Source organism: Ixodes scapularis, unplaced genomic scaffold, assembly GCF_016920785.2.
Source record: "Ixodes scapularis isolate PalLabHiFi unplaced genomic scaffold, ASM1692078v2 PGA_scaffold12__126_contigs__length_90152505, whole genome shotgun sequence".
In the NCBI taxonomy this organism is placed as follows: domain Eukaryota; kingdom Metazoa; phylum Arthropoda; class Arachnida; order Ixodida; family Ixodidae; genus Ixodes; species Ixodes scapularis.
Window position 1 is genome coordinate 7,003,551 of NW_024609838.1, and position 21,149 is coordinate 7,024,699.

At 48.1% G+C, this 21,149-nt stretch overlaps 1 protein-coding gene across 1 annotated transcript in view; it reads right to left on the reverse strand.

The window, feature by feature from the left end:
• Positions 1-20,999, reverse strand: part of LOC8031503 (F-BAR domain only protein 2) — a 34,553-nt gene extending 13,554 nt beyond the window's left edge. The window contains exons 1-9 of the mRNA XM_040219975.2: positions 20,885-20,999; positions 15,793-15,884; positions 11,526-11,700; positions 8,451-8,663; positions 7,086-7,365; positions 5,952-6,335; positions 4,880-4,987; positions 1,979-2,069; positions 1,066-1,215 (exon numbers count right to left, since the gene is read on the reverse strand). Of these exons, the coding sequence (XP_040075909.2) occupies positions 1,066-1,215; positions 1,979-2,069; positions 4,880-4,987; positions 5,952-6,335; positions 7,086-7,365; positions 8,451-8,663; positions 11,526-11,700; positions 15,793-15,884; positions 20,885-20,914 (1,523 nt within the window). The 5' untranslated portion in view covers positions 20,915-20,999. The remainder of the gene's footprint in view (positions 1-1,065; positions 1,216-1,978; positions 2,070-4,879; positions 4,988-5,951; positions 6,336-7,085; positions 7,366-8,450; positions 8,664-11,525; positions 11,701-15,792; positions 15,885-20,884) is intronic.
• Between the last annotated feature and the right edge of the window lie 150 nt (positions 21,000-21,149).

Here is a 21,149-nt window from a genome sequence, read left to right on the forward strand (position 1 = left end):
CTTACAACGATCAGTTTATAGAGGACCATGCGTTTTTGCGTGGTGTTTCTATTCCAGACACAACGATAATCAGTTGTAACGATTGCATCTTTGGGTTTTCTCATTGTTGTTATAGGTGGATTGCACTGTACTAGAACCTATATAAAATTTTCCGAGACATAGTAAGTACTTTGTTCGGGGATTTTAAAGCTTATCCTAGGATACTGTTGAAGGGGGTTAGGCTTATGTCAGACCTTGGCAAAATACAACTTTTCTTCCTCGGAAGCTAGGAAACAAATCGACCGGAATGTCGGACTCATTTTCGCAGCGTGAGAGTTTGGCACATAACAGTGAAAAGCACCCAGACCAGTGAGTAGCACACCGCTAGGAGTTAGTGACAATAGCAGCAGCAGCCAGCACACACAGACAGACACGGACCAAAGTGAGAAAAAAAAGATGCACGGCAGCCTAGGTAATCTCGAGACTTTGCAAGTTAACAAGGTCCAAGATCGCCTCACTTGGGGATTCAAAGTATTTGCTTTATAGCAACATCCCGACGCAATAAAGAAGTGTTCCGGCAACAGCGTAACCCAGATGTCCGACTCCTACACGACCCGTAAGGTTAGCGGCAAAACCGTCAATGCGAGACTTCAAGGAACTCTTCGCAGTCACTGGGAAAATCAAGTTTATGCAAATGCAAAACAAGCGACAAAACTTGTGGGCTATCTTGCGGGGAGGGCGACGCCGAAACTACTTAGCTCGTGGGGCCTTTATCAAGATGTGCGCCAAGGGGCAGAGCTACAGTGCCTGGAACGTGTCTTTGAACGGCGCGTTGGGTGTCCTGCCTGTACGTCCAAAGCGGTCCCGGCGACGGACGGCCTTACAAAAGCCGGCAGAAAGTTTGAGCGAACGCGAGTGGAGCAGGACGGGCATCTGCCACATCCAGAACCGCTGCTGCGACACTTGCACAACGTCCAAATCGACGGAGCGCTCTCGAGGACGCAGTAAACGCGCCGGTCAAGGACGCGTTCCAGCACCTCTGCCGAGCCGAGGGGCAGAGCCCCAGAGAGAAGGGAGCGTACTGACCTTGCCGTCGTGGGGACGGGGGCCGGGGCAGGGGCGGCGCCCAAAGAGTCGGGGTCGGCGGCCCGTGACTGTTCGATCGAAAGCCTACGCTCGCACGAGGGGGACGCCCGGTGCGTCGCCGCAACGCCTCTGCCCGGAGCGCCTCGAACCCTAGACAGAGCGGCCCAGACTCACCACTGGTTCCTCGTGTCCGGCAACTCTTGGCTAGACCGTGCGCAGGCCACGCCGCAACTGCCGTAAAGGCTCGTTTATACTTCATGCATCTGCCGTACGACGTCCCAGCGTAGCTGACGAGACTGGTGGCATTTGGTGTGCTCCAACCGGGCCAATGCAGAGAATAGCACCAGGGCACCACAAGAACGCATACACGAAGCTGATGAGTCAGCATGTGCTCTTCGGACGGCGTGCAACAGAGCAAGGCATCCGACGAGTTTAATTACATTCGGCTAGACTTTCCGAACGGCTTTGCTTGGCCGACGTAGCATGGCCGCCGCCGACCGCCGCGTGGCGACGTGCCAGAAAGATAGGAATATAAAAGAGCCTTAAGTTGCGACTGTTCCGCACGTTCGTGAGGCGTGCACCTTGTGCTGGCGCGGCACCGAGTTCCGTACAGGGTTTGACGCGCATGCAGGATACCTGCTTCGTCAAGTTTGAACTCCCCTCGTGGAAAGGAAGGAAAGATGGGGCTCAACTCTGCCCCGTTCTTCGCTTCAAAATAGTGGCTGCAAAGCATTTCAGACATTTGGAAGAAAGACTACTGCAAGTCCAAGCAAGCGGGCATGCAGGAAGACGGACACCAACATCCACCGACAACAGACAAGTCACGAAAGTGCAGCGTCTCGACCGCTTTGTCAGCAGATGTGCGCGACAGGGAGTGAGTGAGCGAGCGAGCACTCCTCCTGAAGGTGCTCACGCTTCGCCGCCGCTGCCCACGGTGTCCCTGAGTGACTCCTTCTTGCGCTTGCGTTTCTCCTTTTGGCGCTCCCACTTTGTGCGCAGAAACCCTGCAACAGAACCCCGACACTCGTTTATCGTTTGCTCCGCTCGGCGCAGTTCAATAGCGACGGCTAACGCTTATGGGTGTCGCGCATTCGGTCGTTTATTACGACTAAAAGACGCGCCTTGATTCGGTTTGGCTAGGCCTCGTAGACTGGGCGTGATGCCCCAGATTCACTTCTGGGCGTCATACGCTCGCAAGCGGCACGGCCACGTGGGCTGCGGCAAGCTTCTGGTAAGCCAGTGCAAGTTATAGCGTGTCTGGATGGTCAAGACGGTTATTAAGCAAATGTTAAACCATCGACTCTAGTTGACGGCAAAAGATACAGTGTTCTGAATTCCTTTTGGTTTTGATGAGGTACACTTTCCATTAAAGAAGCCATGAAACGAATTTTGGGTTGAAATAAATGAATTTAGATTAGGATTTTACTGATAGCATATCATCTAGTGGGCCAAAGAAGGTAGAAGGTCAAAAGCCCGATTTTCAGTACGAAAATTTTAAAACAAAGCAGACTATTTCGTACCTCCTTTGCTTCGAAAGCTCTCTGCCTTTTCACTGGAATACATACGCAGTATCCAAAGCATGTCACATGACCTCACTATATTCCCTTCACCCCTAAGCTGACAGCGCGGTGGGAGCTACGTGTTTGCCGGACCAACTAGCCGCCTCCCTTTCATCACCCGACTCCATTCTTTGCGCGTGGGTATGCGCCAGGGAGCATGATCACGTGGCAAAAGATAGAAGTCTGGCTGGCCCAAGAAGCACGTAGCTTCCACAGCACTGCCAGCTTAGGGGTGAACAGGGCGGGGAAAGCAACTTTTGTCCAAATTTTGAACAACGGGCCAATCTTCAAGGGGGAGAATGGCGATATCCGGGTACACTAATGAGGGTCTGAGCAAGAGGGGTTGAACTGTTTGGTACATTGTGCAATTTGTGACTTCAGAAGAAAAGCTAAAAAGGAAAAAGTTGAAAAATCGTTTCATGGCCCCTTTAAAGGGCGACTTGCAAAATATTTTTCAACCAGGATGAAAATCCTTCTTGCCATCCTTCCCATTTCCACCTCTCCCACTCTTATCTTAGTGGCAGGGAGGGGGTAATCTCCCTTAGTCGCTGCATCTTGGGGTTGGATGAGCCGGGATAAGTACCCAGCTTATCCAGCCTCAAGAAGCAACAACAAAAGGAGTCCCCCTGCCGTCAAGATAGCAGTGGAAGATAAAAAAAATGGGAAGGGTGGCAAGGAGGATTCTCACTCTGGATAAAAAATATTTTGCAGGTCGGCTTTTAAGGCTGAACAAAGATCATTGAAAAGGTGGATGTTCAATTTTGACCAGAGCCAAGCCCCGATAGGCAGGGCGACGCAATGTGGCTGTTAATTTTAAAACCTGGCTCCGCCAGGTTAGCCGACCCGTTTCAGCCTCCAGTCTAGCAACGGTGAGACGGCCCATCTCTTGCAGCCACCTGCTCGACTTAGACGGTTTCAGACCGGGAAAAAAAAGCGGAGGAGGAACGACAAGTGACGGCACGATCTGGGCAATAGCTCGTTCAAGCGAAGCGGAAGCTCTGCTCAAGCAACGAGGCATTTCGGAGCTAACAGATGGCTGCAAGAGGGATTGCTGTCGCGAGCACTTTTACGACAACCTCCAAAGGAGGCGAGGCTTTTAGAAAACCATTTGGGGGCCAGAGGGTTGTTTTGGCAACGGAGTTGCACGGCCTTGAGAATGGGAAATTTAGGAAATATGGTAGCTCTCTTGGGCAACGTGCTAAAGGTGCGAGTGCTCCCCTTTGATCTCGTTTAGGGCGGTACCCTTTATGAGGTACAGAGCAGAGCAGCATGGGGAAACAGAGGCAGGAGTAGGTGCATCGTGCTTCCTGAATTCCGGTCATTCATATTTTTACAGGGAAGCACAAGTTACAGGACTAGATAGTGGCTTTGAAGCATACTTTCGCCAAATGAGCGCTCGCGCTTGAACGGCACATCTTGGTGTACAAAGTTCCGGCTAGCTAGCACTCGTGACCTTTGTGCCCCCGTCGGCTCAAAGGTGCTGTTGGAGGCATTCTATTGCTTAAACTGGTTCTATTTCTCGATACTTATGGGCACATTTGCAACTCGTGAGTGGCCGAGGCAACCTCTAAGGCCCCCCAAAAGAATTGAGAGAAACAAAGCGGCAAAAAAGATAGACAAAACAAAAAAAGGGGGTGGGCAATGTTGCGGCGAGGGAAACGGGGTGGCGCCACCGCTGCTGCCGCTGTGCTCGTGAAGAAGAGAGGGGAGGAATTGGGGGCGCCACCCGTGCACAGGCACCGTCACCGGTCAGTGTTCCACAGGAAAGAAAGAAAAAGCCATCACCACCAACCATTGCATGCCAGAGCGTCTACGGCGCCGTCCGCGACGAAGCCCGTCCGCCGTGGCACGTGCCGACGGACGCAGCCCCAGAATGTGGGAAACTCCAGCCAGAAAAGGACAGACCTCGACAGCCAAGGAACGAACCTCCCCAACATCGGGGTGACGACGTGATTACAGCCGCCGCGCGAGTGTTTGTTTGAATCTGCACAACGTCTGCGGTTGCGCAACTTCTCCAGTTGCACAGCTTCTCCAAAGGCTTTATCGGGTGCGCAACTTCTCCGGTTGCACTACGTCTCCGGTCGCACGGGTCTAGAACCCTTCAATCTCGAGGCGGCATTGGGCGCTTTTCCCCTGGCCAGAGTTTCCTGCAATTCTTGGCGCAACCTTCGCTGCCGAAGTGGTTATCTGCAGGGGGGTGCACGACATGCGCGGAGGAGCGGGTCGGAGACAAGAGCGCAGACGGGACGCATTACATTTAGAGGACCGCAGCGAGCTTCTGGCAAGCGACTCTCTCTTGGGTTGGGCCGCAGCGCCGGTGGCCGTTGCAGTGGCTTCCGCGCCACCGTGATTTTCGGCGTCGCCTGGAAAGACGAGCGTCGACGCCGGGCAAACCTCAGACATCACTCCCCTTTCGCTCCGAGCTACCCTCCAAAGATCGTCCCCCTTTCATTTCCTAATCAATGATCTGCTGGCAATGCCAGGTGTGGCCTAAGCTACCCTCCCTTCGTAGCCTTGCCACAAGTCTTGCACTTGGATGTTCTCGTTCAAATTGAAATGCAGGGGCACAAGTAGAAAATGGGGTTGTATAAATTCTCGCCTTTGCATTTTGATTGCTTCTTGCATCACCACTGGCGAGAGCACTAAGATTATCACTCTCACTAATAGTTCTGAGACAGGTCGTACATGTAGTGGGCGGGGAAAGAGTCTCTTGAAAAAAAAATCGGGTCATAAGTTAGTAGGGCAGAGAATATTCCAGTCTTACAGATAAAGGCAGAAAATTCCTGTTATTCCAAATACTAAAAAATAAAGAGAAAAAAAATTTAGCCACAAAAAAAGTATTTGTTTGGTTTGAAAATAATAATTACACTTTATTTGTACTCGGAGGGGAGGGGAGGGGGGGAGGGGGGGGGGGGGGGGGGGGGGGGTTACCCAGGCATGCAGGGACACAAAAGGCAATGCTATCCATACAGAAGGCTTGTGTACCCAACCTGGGTGAAGCCTGTAAAAATTCTGGTTAAAAAAAATTTTGGTTTGAAAACTATCCCTGTTTGAAAAGATTCAGGTTGAAAAATCGTGGTTTGTAAAGGATTCTAGTTTGAAAAGATTCTGGTTTCAAAAATATTGCCGTTTAAGAAGATTATGGTCGAAAAATTCCAGTTTTAAAAGATTCTAGTCGACAAAACTTGGGTTCGTCAATTTGCCCGGACCACCGGGGATGCGAGAGGGCGGCTACGGCCTGCCGGGAAGCGTAGACACTGCGCACAGCTGCGACCAGGGACGGACAGAGGGGGAGCCTAGGAAGGAGAGAGGGGTGCCCCAACCTACCGGCGGCAGCGGCGGCGCCCACACCCGGGGGTGGCGGCGGCGGAGGTTGAGGAGGTTGAGGAGGAGGTGCCCCTTTTGTCGAGGCGGTTGACGAGAAAAACAAGTCCAGGAGGGACATGGCGCGGTGGCGGTGGCGGGAATTCCCGCGAGCCCCTGCTTTACCTTCTTTCTTGGTCGAGGGCTGCGGCCCGTTGCAGGGCGGTGGGGTCACCTCTGGGGGCGGCAGAGGCACCGGCGGAGGGGGTGCGCCGGGGGGCCCGTTCTCGGGGCCTCCACTGCCCGCCGTCACCGGAGTCGAGGTGGAGAAGAACGGAGCCGGGGCGGCAGACCCCGCTGCCGGAGTCAGCTGCAGTCCGGGGTCCGGTTCTTCGAAGGTCACGGGCTCTGCGGGACACGAGGGCAAGCTTGTTCTAAGCTCCGTTGCAGTGCATTTGCCGACAGAACCTTCCTCGTTTACGTACATTGGTGCAAGGACTGCAAACTAATTTCCTACCAAATATCCGGCTTTGTTCGTTTTGTGAACGAGTAAAAATGGACAATGCTCCATTTCACAAATCCATTTCCTCCCCGAAAAATAGTACCTTCAAAAATGGCAACCCCCTCCAAAGAAAAACCTTAGGAATATAAACTTGTTTACAGTACCTACTCCATCGTACCTTTCTTGGGTTTTCCGGGCGCAGCTGAAAAGTGGCAGAGTGCAAGGACAGACACACCTGTGGCCCTTACTTCATCTCACGACCGTTTATGGTGCAGAAAAACGCATGGGCATGCAAACCCAGCCCAGCAGGATGCCTTATTTATACGTCGCACCGAGAAGGGAAATTTAAAAAGTGCCTCACGTGCCTAATCTGAGCTTTAGAAAGCACCGCAGATATTTGTGAGACTTGTATTATTCTAGAGTTCATTCCCTGCCCATTTCCATCTGGTTGAGCATCGTACCGGTGTGTATCACTACCGCGTGGTGCACGTTAGACAGCCCAGGCTACACTTCTCGTCTACAGCGGAGACGCCCACTGGGGCCAACTACCTTCCCGCAAAAGAATCGCTCTTAGTCAACCGCGAGCGGGTGTCGACGCCACGCCTGCGTCCCGTTCCGTGCAGGCCTCTACGGGGCGAGTCCGGCGTGGGGCTCACCGGGCTTTTCGGAGCCCGTCTGGCGCGCCTGGGCGAACTGGCGCAGCAGGGCCTCTACGTCGAGGGCGTCGCACTGCTGGCGGAACTCGGCGTGCACCTGCCCCACGAGGGCGTGACTGCTGTCGAGGACCCGGGCGTAGCCGGTCAGGAACTCCTTCATGTGGCGCAGGTGGCCCTCCTCCAGCACCTGGAAGCGCTCGCAGGAGCTCGCCATGCGCCGCTCAAAGTCCGCCCGCACCGTGCCGTGGCGCTCCACCAGCTGCCGGTACTCCTCGCACGCCTGCAAGCGGCCCCGCCCTCTTGGGATCTCCTCTAAGGGCCGACTGTTTCCTCCTCCGAGACTTCTCTGCTTTTGCTTTCAACTCTACGCAACGGGTTCATTCAACTTACCTACACCAGTGTTTACTTGGTGCGCAGCCATATTTGATTTACCAGTGCAGCCTATCTGAAAACCCAACTGGCAGTACATTGCCCCGCACTTTCCTGCACTGGCTAGAGCAGGTAAATCGAATGAGCCCGCTATTTACTACTTACCGTCTTTGTCAACAAATATCCAAACGATTATCCTTTTTGTTTTCACGGAGGGGAATTTACTACTCTGAGAAGAAATTCCCCAGCCATTCCATCTTCTGCTTCTGCTTAAAAGAACCACGAGGGTCGGTCTCGGTCAGTCAATGCCGCTTGCATCGCTGGGGCCTCTCGATTGTAAGCTAGGAAGTGGCGTTCCCCGCCACCCTCCTGCCCAAAAGCAAACTTCTGATCTCTTACATTCCGTTCAGCGTTAAGCTCAGGCTGCAGCCAAAGTGTGAGCTATACTCCATTCACCCTCGAGCCGAGACTACGGTGGGAGCTACAAGCCGCGAGTTCACGCGCATGCGTTCACGCCTCTTGCTCTGCGCCGCGAGCTGATTGGCTCACTCGGGAGGGAGGCGTTACGGCGGTGGAATCATAGACTGGCCAAACTCTCCCAATATACAGCTCTGGCGTATTCAAACAAAAATTGCTGCATTACAACCAAAGATTTGACTGTATTATTGATGTTTTATAATGCACAATGCACCTAAAAAGAGCAATCATAGTAACGTTTGGAATTTCCATGCAATTCACTATTTTCATTTGTCACTTTTTATGGAGGTGGTGGGGACCACAGTTATAATAACTCTACGATGGGGACTCAGGATGCCCTGCCCCCCCCCCACCCCCAAGAGAAAATAATGCTGTACGTTTATCAGGACGTCTTGCAACTAATAATTTCCATTGACCCAACGAACAATGTGCCATCAAAAGAAGCTTGTACAAGAAGCACCTTTAAGCATGAATGGAGCTTAATTGGACACCCTTCCCCTAGGCGACAACCCTGCCCACCTTGCGTGCCTTGGCCTCTGCCTTGTCCAGGTCCCTGGGGGAGGCTTCCTTGCGCAGCTTGTCCAGCTCGAGGCAGCGTGCCACGTAGGCCTCCCTCGCCTTGGCCAAGACCCCCGTGGTGTGCTGCAGCCCCGTGACCACCTCCAGGGTGGGCGACTCCTCCTCCTTCACCTGCTTGTGCCGTTTGTGCTGTTCCTCGCAGTAGCGCTGCACCTGGGACAAAGGGGAGTCGAGGCTCTCTGCAGCTCCGCTTCTTGCTCGGCTTTCCAAACGACCTGTTCGCCTCTATTTCTCTGTGTACACTTTTGTTTCGCTCGGTTTCCTTCGTTCCGCTGATTCCATTTTGCGTAGAGTTCCGAGTTTATCGTCTCCGTGCCCACGGCATGTTTTATTGTTCCGCACTGGTGCAAGCGTCGGGCTTCGCTGCTTTGCACCGGCGTTCTAGGTGAAGCAGCTGACACCGAGAGGCAGCATCCGAGTTAATGCAAAAATATTCCAAAAGCCGGGAATCATAATGATAAAAAAAACTGCTCCGACTTTACTCAACAAGATTAACAATTTAATCAAACGTTTCGTCTCCCATGCAGGAAACATTGTCAGTGAAACCTACAAGCAGGAATGCTTGTAGGTTTCCTGCTTGTAGGTTTCACTGACGATGTTTCCTGCATGGGAGACGAAACGTTTGATTAAATTGTTAATCTTGTTGAGTAAAGTCGGAGCAGTTTTTTTGATCATCCGAGTTAAGGAGACCGTTTAACTTCTTCCTCCTTTAGCTTTCCTCCTCAACGCAAAAGCGAAATGAGAAATCGTGCGGTCGTGACGTAGTACTTCACCGGAACCAGAAGTTCCCCCAGCCATATGGGGATCGGCAGGGTTAGCTATCCCTGTTCCTTGCATCTGATGCAATCGCAGTGATGTGATTGGTCCGAGTGATTTCGGAGCACCTTTTGGAGCAGCCCAAAGTCAATTTTGGAGCGGCAAAAAGTACTTTTGGCGTGTAAGCACACATTTCAATTTTATTCGTACCAGTGAGACTATCAAGTTAAGATTTATATGTTTGTCTACCTTTCCTTTCTGCTTCCATTCAACCGTTTGATGGCATCAACAGCATGGCAGGTTTGATTCCCTAGCTATTACTTTAGCTGCGCGTAGAAGTACAGTTACAAGAGGCTAATTGATGAAGGGCAGTGGAAACTGCTGTGCAGGGTTATTTTAAGTATGAAATCAAGCGTAAACCAAATAGTATCGTTCACTGAAATAATGACAAAATATAATAATTTTGAGGGTCCAAATCAGTTTTCTCTAAGTTCGGGAGTTTTAATATAACTGCAATTCTTAGTTTAGATATAATAGAAAGCTTGTGGCATTTTATTATGGACATTTTTACATATTTTACAAGCACAACTTCATGATAACAAAAATCAGCAAGTAAACAATAAATATGTTTTATTTAAAAAATTTTTTAAAATATCCCGCCCGGTCACGTTTAGGTTATTCCCAGGCTTGCGTTTACTTCTCCAGCTAACTTAGTTTCACTTTTCTATATTCACTGTGCCACCAAATGGATGGAACCTATTGAAGGGTAATAACTAAAGGAAAGTTGAGATAAAAATAAACATATATATAGAGTAGTTCATAAAACTATTCTTGCAATACCAAAATATTCTCGATGATTCTTGATGTGAAAAAATATACCGTAAGAATATCGCTATCACACATGCAACTGAAGTTGTTTTTTTTTTTTGTTTTTTTTTTCTGAAATTATGTGTAAAATTTTGTTTTGAGGGAGTAGTTTGTCCTTAGCATTCGGATGGTTTGCGGCGAAACAAGATATGCAAAATTGTGACGCCTATTATGTGGTGACAAGCACTCTCATCGATGCTAGCTATGCGGTCACAACAGACAACGAGCATGAGAAATATTGCAAAACTTCCGAGTACTGTATACGTTTGATACAAAGATCAAATTGAACATGACGGTGTTTAAGGCGATGATCTAAAGTTTTGGAAATTCGCACTAGCCCGCCGTAACAATACAGCTATGTAATAACGGTGCCTAATTCATTTTCTTTTCAGTACAAATAAAGCAAAAATATGTTTTGGTGCAATGTTGGCTCAATTTCCTAACATTTTGGCAAAACATAGCAGGATGTAGTGGGGTAACTGCTTTGACGCAGCTCGGCGTATATCGCGCAGCAAAACCACATCACTGCAATCGTCGATAAATGCTGAGCTACGGCGACAGCCTTCTCGGCCTTCTTGCCGGCCTTCCACGACTGGCCGGTATGATTAATTTAGCTTTCATCGACGTAAATAAGAGTAATGTCGGATTGTCAACTTTGACGGTGTTGGTTTCAAAATGCAATAACTCCAAGCTTCCACCGTGCTTTTAAGCACACCGTGGAACTTGTCATTTGCAAGTGATAATGTGTAAAAATTTTTTTTTTTTTTTGTTCGGTTGTTAAAGGGATGTTGAACCGAAATTTGAATTCCGAAAAATAAGGCCGCAGGAGCGTTCAACAGGACGCTGCGAACTCCAAAACATCAATCAAACCTCAATTTATTGAATGGCTGGCCATATGCTTGGAAAAGACGGGCGCGATCAAGCGAGGAATGCGACGTCACGATTCTCTTCGAACTGTTGAGAACGAGTAGAAGCGGCCTCGCTTCTCTCCTCCTCGCTTCGGTTCATCTGTCCGAGGGGACGAAAGGAAGAGCAGAAGTTTCGTCGCCCTCGACAGCGGTGTCCAATCATGCACTTCTTTTCGAAAAGTATGACAATCCGTTCGAGACATTGACACATGAGTGATGTTTATGGATTCTGTAGCATCCTGCCTGTCACTCCAGCCTTGTTTTGCGAGCTCAAAATTTCAGTTCAGCATCCCTTCAAGTCTTCTCAGATAATGCATCATTTTACCGCAGCACAACATATCAATGGGCTTCTACCTTAACTGTAGCCCAAATACAAGCCCTCCGACTGCGTTGAACGAACGTGGCATCGAGCTTCAACACGATTCGGCGGCTAGCAGATGCCGGGCTACCCTCGGCCGGAAGTTAACGGCCGAGCAGACGGTACCTCCTTGACGAGGTCCTGCAGCTGTGCCACCATCTGTGCGTGCAGGGAAGACAGCTTCTCCGAGGTGACCCTGAGCACAATCCACAGGGGACCAAAGGTGCCCAGGGTGCAGGCACTCGAGGCCTGGCGGGCAAGCTTCGACAGCAGCTTCGAGTGGGTCTCCTCCACCAGCGACCTGGAACGCACAGCACATTGTCTCGCTGGCACTGCCTGGAACGCGTCTCCGACATTTACCGCATCCTCATTTAAGCTCCCTCTATGTAAGCTGTTTGGCAACAAAAGTGGCGACATCTGTCGGTAGCCCTGGCACACTCTTTTCCCGCGTATATTGCCACGTGCGTGGCAGAGTTGGCAACGCGTACGGCTGCCACGAGGAAGAATTGGTTTAAGCTCTGCTCGACCCAATTCTCTCTTTTATAATTCTGTAGTCTTCCGGAGAGTTCTGGATCATTCTCGGCTGTCCTCGTGTACTCTGGTTCGAAACGTTCCCGAACTTGCCGACTCTATAAAAGCGGCGGTAACGAGCTGCTTTGGCAGTGCCGCCCTCCCGTCGCCGACGCAGGATACCTGATACCTTTCATTTTAGTTTGTGGGCATAAGTTTGCCTCGTAAAACATTTACTTTCAGTTGTAATTCCTATACAATTTTTCGACTGCGACAATATTTTCGAATCTTTTACGGATCAATCTTTCGACCTAAGAATGAATTACGTCTAAAGTTACTATAAGTGACCATTACCCAAACTGGCACTACCATGTTTCAACTCGCACTAGAAAGAATTAGAGATGGGCCAAACTTTTGCCGAATCAAAAGTTCGGCGCCGAATCTTGGGATTTGGCAAAGTCAAACTTTTGCCGAACTTCTCCAAAGATTCGGCAAAATACATTGTTACCAGACTCGTTGATATTTCGTTTGTTTCTTGCGAAAAAAAGGCTTTTATGTTTCTTTTTTCTTAACTTAATTGCAACATGTAATGCATATTGACATAGTTATTACTAAATGAGGTGATATTCTACAAGATAATTGTATCGGTGTCGTTTTTGTGTGTTTACTGGCAATTTTATTGGCTCCTCGCAGAAGTGGCGTGACAACGAGGTTGGGTAGAAGCGAGCGTGGCGCAGTCACAAATCACGCTACGAGAGTTTCGGTTTCGAGGCATCATCAGCGCAAGCCTGCATGTGTGTGTACATTGCTAAAATGAAGGCAATAACGCAGCGTTCTTGCTTTCTCTGGGAGACACCGTTTTGTGCGCGAAAACGAATGCAACGGTTGCTGAGCCTTCACCAGAAGAGAGAATTATAATATTGCAAATATGCATGTTCTTTGATTTGAATCACTTGACGTCAGCTTTGCACGAAAGTGTGCGTTCCATATTCGCCACACACAAACATTTCGGAAGATAAGAAGAGTGAATGTCGGATGTTCAACGTCGAGCATTACAGTTCTGTGTTTAGTTTTATGCAGACACATGAAAAATTGCGAAATAACACTAATTAAAAAGCATTATTCAGTTTTGGAACACACTACTCCGAGCCGAAAACAGAATTGTTATAATTGCGAGGAGTGATTTAAAGTAATTGGCGGCCAATTTCTCATAAGAATGCACTGCATCATTATCACTTGCACAGTGGACTGCGTAATTTACTGGTCAATCTTCTATTCTTGAGGCAGAAAATATTGAAGAGAACCACACTCACAAACGCACAGTTACCGTGTTGCCTACACCACACAGCGCCGTAACCGCTGGTTGTACTACACTGCACGATGGTAACCGCACGACTGCACGGCGTCCATTTGCAATCCAAGGCTCTGTTGCGTTCTCGCGCGTGCACAAACATTTGCCGAATTTTCGCCGAACTTTCCTGCAAAAGTTCGGCCTTTGCCAAACTTTGCCAAATCTGAAGTTCAGCAGATTCGGTCCATCACTAGAAAGAATGAATATGCACGATGGCATTGCTCCTTCTCCTGGCAGACAGTTGGCGCAACTAAAGCAGACGCTGCGACAACCATTTGGCCCGCTCGCCTGCCATAATTTCTACGACCAAGCGGCTGGAGTGTAACATCTGACAACGTGACAGGCGGCTCCAGTGATGCACGTTGCCACTTGGCAACGTGCATCACTGCAATGCACGGGCGCGACGCTAAACACAGGCACCGTACTGACACCAGCCAAAAACTCCGGCTAAGTTGGTTGGAACATACTAGTGTCTTCACTCACTCAGCTTTTGGGGCAAAATATACATTTCTTTGAACACGCCGAGATAGCCCACCTCTATAAAAAAAAAACAATCACAATGGTAAAACATGCTTTCATGAGTGTTTCTATGTAACAATGAAAGTAACGGAGTTTCGAGTTCAGTTTATCTCGCATGCATAAAAAAGCTTTCTACCTTTTCCTAGTCTTTTTTCGAGATACAGAGACCATCGCCCAAACCAAAAAAACTACCATTTTTAATTTTTGGCAAGGAAGGGGGGGGGCAATAACTAAAAATATTATGGTGGCATCAAAATGCCTGCTAGATGTTTCATTTTTCCTTAATTTCATTCTACATTAAATGGTTTCACTCTTTCTATTGGGTGTCACTAAATAGTACCCCTAGTATTGCCATAATTCAATATTTATGCAGGCACAAACCGGTTTTGGTTTTGTGCCTGCATTTTATTACGGACGGGTGTGACTCGTGTTTCGGTTTCGGCGCTGGTTAAGTGAGCTCTCCAGCAGATGGCAAAACCACCCCTGTGGCTCTATTTACTTTGCGTTGTTTGCTCATTTGTTTAGCTGTTTGACACAAAGAGAACACTCCATTCAGCCAAGGAAAAAAAAAGCAGTCGTTGAAAGCATTCGCGCTAAAACAAACGTGGCTTCGGCGCAGAGGTCCACTTTAGCCGATGAAGAGAGATAAAATTTTCTTTTTGAAAGTGAATAATGCTTAAGCATATGTGACGACGAATTCTACAGCCTTTTTGATTTTTTGCAAGCAGACGATAGTTTGAAGGACAGTGACAGGAGTGATGAAAACGATGCGAATCCTGCAAGCATTCTATCAACTTAGGCATCTGCACGTCAGTGGAACTCGGACCAGAACTCCTGATTTGGGGCAAGATACCACACCTGGACTTTAAGGACATATTTTATTTGCATTTTGAAGCAAATTGCCCGTTTAAAAAAAAAATGTTGCTGTATGTTCTCTTTAAGAAAAAAATTAGTATGCAAGGGGTTAACTATTATATTATATAGTGAGTCCAGGAGGGCAGTACATAAACCAGGAGACTACAACTAAAATATGCATCGCAGAAAGCTTTCACTAGGTGTACTGTTTCGAACAATTGTTCACAACCCTGAAATGATTTTTCAGTGTCCCTTCTACTACCTGACGCCCCCAAAAACGCGATGCTTCCGTAATTAGCCCGACAATGGCCGGGTTGGGGCTTTGTCCTCGACCCACCCTTTGAGAGCAGACGACACCTCCCGGAGACAATGGCCCCCGCGGGGGGAGGGCAGGAAGTGCCCAGCAGGCTCCGACACGAGGCCCCGCTGTCACCATTGTTCGTTCACCCCCCAGCGCACGCGTGCAGAAAGCAAACACGAAAGCTCAAATCCAGTCGCTTCCCTTTCCAGGCACCTTGCCAGCCAGACCGACAAACGGCCCTGCACGCTTCGACAAAATTATGCGTCTGCATTCAATGGCACGCACCCTCTGTGTGCTACATCTGTATAGACGGTCCCTGGGACAGACCCGCGGTCCAGCCTGCCCCAAGGAACATCTTTGTGTCTTTGGACAAACAATTTCACCTGTGCACTAACTACGACCGCTAACCTTCAATGTGCATCATGCCGTTTGTGCATCACTACTGTGCACATGAAAACAACCAGGCTAACAGCCGTAGTGCACTGGCTAAATTTCTCGTCTACAGCAGAGACTCCCGACACCTATTAAGGCTCACCGTCTTCCGGTCGTCTAAGCACACCAGCAACATTAATTATTAGATCTATGATCCCTACCAGCATCTAAGCACAGCAAATTCTTCACTTCAAAAGAATTGGCATGTAGAGAGTTTTTAGAGTAACTAGGACAACTGCGTGTCTCGACGCTTTTATTGCCGAGCCTCAGCTAGACTCGAAGGCTATGTGCTCCTGCCCAAGCCATACGAAACTTAATGCTGAAATTGTTGGTACATCTCAAGAATATAACTATTCATAGGAAAGCAAACACAAAAACACGAAAGAGACAGCCTGCTCTGAGACGGACAGAACCGGAGTCCTCACCTCTCGCGGAAAAATTCCGCCAGCTCCTTGGCCGCGACGTAGCCATATTTCATGTTGTGGTACAGCACGTCGAAGCCATTGTTCTTGTCGCCCTGCAAAAGCCAGAGAAGAAACGCAACTTGGAAAAAGACCCCACTCGCGCCGATGCCCGCGTCACGTGGGTTCTGCGGCACCACCGAGGGAGCTACACGCGTGGGCACCGACTCGTTGACTGCTCCACAACCCTTCGCTACTCTGGACTTTGTAGCCAAATTCTTTCAGCCTGTCAGTCAACTCACTGGCTCCCAAGGCAAACAAAGTGCAGAGGCTGATGCTAGTGGTCGTTACTTAGGATCTCTTACAGTTGGTGGCGGGTTAAGAAACCAGTAGATGCTTGACTTTCAGCTTTCTGCATGCAACGCACACACAACCAAAGCCCGGTAGAAGACAGTTCTTAAAAAGCAACTGTGCAACGATTTTAACATTAAAAAAATTTGCATCTACCACTTTTAATATTGTTTATTTTGTCACAAAAGACAGAAAACACATCTCCTTCCTTCAAAATGCTGCTATTCCACCGCGTAGTCACGAGGCAAAAATTAGAATATTTCTCGACCTGCAGCCGCGAGCGGCGGCCATGAGAACCACGCGACGTGACGTCAATAGGGGACTTGTAAAAAGATAGGAAGTTGTGCAAATACCTCCTCAATAAAAGGTAATTTTTCCATAAATCTTGCCGTTCCAACATAAATATAAATGTCTCAAAACCTAATATTATCGACAAAACTTTTGTTAGTCAAAGTTTTCGTGGTGCCACCTATCTGAAGCCAACAAAACCGTCAGCTCTATCTGCTTCCGCAAACAGCCACCAGAAGCCAGAGGGGGACGGGGGCAGAGCCGGAGGGGGATGGCCGGACCCAGACGAGACTTCCCTTATTTCGCCATGTTGATCGCGCTGCGCAAGCACGTGATCACGTGGTCGCGAGCGGGTAAGTTCTCGCTGCTCACTGATGGCTCTAGAGAGAGAGCTTCACCAGAACCCCATGCGTCCCCCATTCAAATCACAAGACATGTGACTTGGAAGATGGTGAAGGAGTTAAGAGAAGCCAAAAACCTCAATCTTTGTCAATTTTTAAAATAAAAAATTTAAGCAAAGCACTGAAATTGTTGCACAGCTCCTTTAATCTGTAAGATGTGCATCGGGAGGAGTACAAGTCAGCTTAGGGGTTTCAACATTCTCCATTGTAGCGAACCAATTTGGAAGCATCACATTCTCACGTAAACGCTCGACCAAAGGGAAGACAACAACTGCACTTCTCCGAGTCAAATCACAGTTTCATTAGTTGTATGCTCCGTGGATAGAATTTATATAGACAAACAGCCGCATAGATTAAAACATTAGCGTTCCTTCCCAATTTTGACCGATAGGAAAACAAAAGTTGTTTATTTGGTCTGTTCGTTCGATGACCACGAGGAAGGTTGTGACACAAGAGGAGGAAAGACAAACAGCAGATGTGCAGCTGGCTTTCGTGAGCTTCCGCCCCCTTCTTTCCATTCCAACGTCTAGCTTGAAAGAGAGGCGAGACGCAAACGAGAGGTCGTAGAAAAACTAAAAAGCATTTTGTTCCACTTCTTTTTTCATGTCTGTGAAACAGTAAATCGCTGTTCGAAAACATTTCGAGCTTCGTAGATGACGGACGATCAGTTTTTCTCGTCTTTCCTGCACATGACCATTTAGTTTACACTACCCTAAATGTGCACAAGCAGCCGGATGACATGAGTAGGATAGTTGCAATGCTCGATTCACAAAGGGTAGTTTTTTTAATAAACAGCGGAGGTTGAAAACGTCGAGAGCTTCTGTCCTGCTTACGCGAGGGAAGTACTTCGTTTGAACTGGATACAACTGGCAGCTTATCAATTCTCTGTTCATAGTGCCTGAAAACTATTTTTTTCTAAAAATTAATAGAAGCTTAGATCGTAGTTGGCTATAATTAGGATCTCATATTTTCGGAGTTTATTTTTCGTCAAATTCGAAGGTGTTTTTCTAAATTTTTTTTTTCCCCGAAAATTCTGAGTTTATTTTTGTTTGATTCCAAAATCTCAGAAATTCGGAGCTTAATTTCGCAGTGTTTCCTATGAAAAATAAAATAAACAATGAATGAATTTGGAGTTTTCTGGCGCAGCAGCAACATAGGCCATAGTGCGCCAAAATAAACAATATCCGGGTGTAAACGTGTGCAATAAGTTGCATAGGCTAAACGTATGCTAAAGAAAAGTAAAACATGCTTATATCAATTAATATTTCTTCAGCTGGATTTGGTGTTGGTGCCACTGCCACTGGCAATACTAATTCGACCCACGGCAAAAGTTGCACACATCTGTGGCTTCGATAAACGTCGATACCTTAAAAATAAACTCTTGGAGGTAGTCACTGGGAAGCACGTATCTATCCCATGCTATCCATACCACCCTGTGGCTACGCGAGGTGGAGTGGTAAAGGATGTAATGGGGAAGTTTCAACTGCCCCTCTTCCAATTTTATGCAACCTCTATGGTCCATAGCTTTCACTGTTACAAAAACGCAACCTCTCCCTCCTCTTAAAACACAAACAGTATGGCCCTAGCTGAAAACCAATATAGAGGCTTTTGTCGTAACCTGAAAGTGCAATGGCATGTCGTCCTGAACCTTGATAAGGTAAGTGGAAAGACCCCTTTTGTCAATGATCAGGGATTTGAAAGATAACCATGGTGGCATTTTCCCAGGACCATTGACCCTATGCGCTGGTCAAACTTAATTGTAAAATACCATCTTTATTTAGTTTATCTGGGGGGGGGCATTGGCACATCAAAATTCTGAGTTTATCGGATAAATCCGAAATGACCAAAATTTACCAGCGGGCGTTTTTCGGATTTATCCGCAAACATGGAACCCTAGCTACAATGATCTCCACTGTGATTTCTGAGCTTTGGCTGGACACACCTTCTTCGGTATTTTGCCTCAGTTCTATGCGGCTTTTATACAATGATTTTGATGTTTATACACCCATGGTTGAAACAAACTAAGAATGTCTCAAGCCTACATACTTTTGAATTAAGCTGGCATGGTTTTTGAGCCCCTTTGTCACTCCTCCATGTACTTGGGACAGAATTTGTTTCCAAAATCTCTATTGCTGACATTTTAGCAATAGTGAGCACCGAAGGAAGCCATGGTTATTATTATTTTTTCTCGCTTATCTCCGCAAAAGGTCTGTCTGGTCCAATGATGCCTTCTTGGCAAGCAGGCCACAAAAAACTTAAAAACAAAAGGGACTGTGGACATTGAGTTGACATGATCTCCTAGTTATAATCGGATGTCATTTGCATTGCGACCATTATCTCGGAGCTGGCAAATACAGGACTTGTGGTGGGTTTCTAAGCAGAATACGAGAAAAAAAAGGGTACTGACGGCCCTGACGGGGCTACACTTATCGAGACGTAGTCCAAGGTTGCAGCCCTAGGTCGGCTTCAAACCACAACTGTACTCTCTAGCGTGTCTCACGAATCAGAACTGCACAGCCTTCTTATCCCATCTGAGTGCACTTCATTCATTCTCCCTTATTATTAAGATGCTGCATTGACAGTCAGACAAAACGTACCATGTAACAAAGTCAGCCCCATCATGTTCAAAACTGCACTTTCCACTTGAACTACAGTCCAGACCTCGGTTGCACGGCCAAATACATCACGATGATGAGCCTCCGTCAAATTGCAGCCACTCGGGCCGGAATTTGAACCTGCCACCAGCTGTCCTGCATGCAGCTTTCATTGCTGCTTGCAGTGCTCCACAAACAAGCTACCAAACTCTTCATTATTTATAATCCCTCTACATAACGTTCACACCGCTATAAATTTGCTATGAAAAAGAGCCAGGTAGGGAACATTCTATACCAGTTCAATGCGCTGTGCACCAAGAGCTAGCACGGATGCGCTGACCGAAGTGCGCCATATCAAATATATCTATATAGTATATGTATCTTTGGTTAGGTGCAAAGTTAGATGCCATCTGATGAAGGGAATCCGAGGACCGAAGTGTCGGCAGGAGGACAGAACACCTTCACAGTCGGTCGTCGTATTTCGCCGTTCTCATTCAGAGCTGGCACACTGCCGCGTTATCGGAGCAGCGCTGGTGCAACCAGCAACCAAGCCAGTGATACGACGGCGAGCCGGGCGCTTTCCTGTCAAACAGCGCGCGGTGTTGCAGCCAGCCCTATCGAAGCGCACGTCGACAGCATCGGCACGATTACGTATACGACAAAAGGAAGGCGGTGTTCTATCCCCGATCACGGCCCAGAATAGGCCGCCGATAAGGGAAGCGGCAACGCCGTACTTCGATCGCGGTCTCGGAAAAGTCACGGCCGCTGCGACTCACTGGGCCTCATCAGCCGCAGTGATACATTCCGCCGAGTTGACAGGACCGACAGAGTATTTGGAACACGGATCACTCGGCTTCGAAAGCTCGCATCTGTGCAGCCAAATTCACTCGGCTAATAGCGCGAAAGAGTGAGAGAAAAAGGGGAAAGCGAAGATTGAAATTTCCAGGCAACGTAAAATCGTTTTCCGCCGACAGTTGGGGTCAATTGTCACCGATTTGCGAACGGAAGAAACGAACGTTTTTTTCTTTCTTTTTTTTCTGACGTCTAAACAGGGTCGGTGGTAAAGATGACGGAAGAGAGTTGTACTTTCATTCTTTTTTTGTTTTCTTCTTCCCCGTGACACGATCAGAAGCGCGTAGAGTAATCGCGTTTGACCGCTTTTTTATGATTTTCTCTTTTTGCATTAATGCCACTACACGCGTAAGCGGCACAAGACGCGATATCACTTTTTTTTTTCTGCAACTCGTTGCACATTCAGTTGTTCCAAGACGCGTCCCATCTCGAAGAAGGTTATTTGCGAAGTCGCTGTCACCGAATTTCTTTCGCGATCGTGCTGGAGATTTATTAGGCGTAAGATTCGATCTCATGTGAGGGCCAATCGGAGCTTTCGTCGGAAATCAGGCGCCCACCAAGGTTTAAACGCAAGCGCCAAGTCGTCGACAAGCAGGTAGAATAAACGGCCAGCAAAGCTAGCTTACGAACCCAGAAGTAGTCACAGAAATCCACAGTCATTTTCGAGTCATGAGAAAAAATCCGGGAGCTCCGATCCGATGGGCTGGCGACTGTCGTTGACCAACTATCACGTAAGATCGCGGAACAGCGAGATATCGCGGGAACTGCATCCACCTTTATGGCCGCTGTTATGTCAGCGTGCGCTACGTACAGTGTAACCTTTATTTCTGAATCTACAGGTTTTATTGCCTTTTAAACTTCACACATATAAATAAAAATATATTATACTTATTTT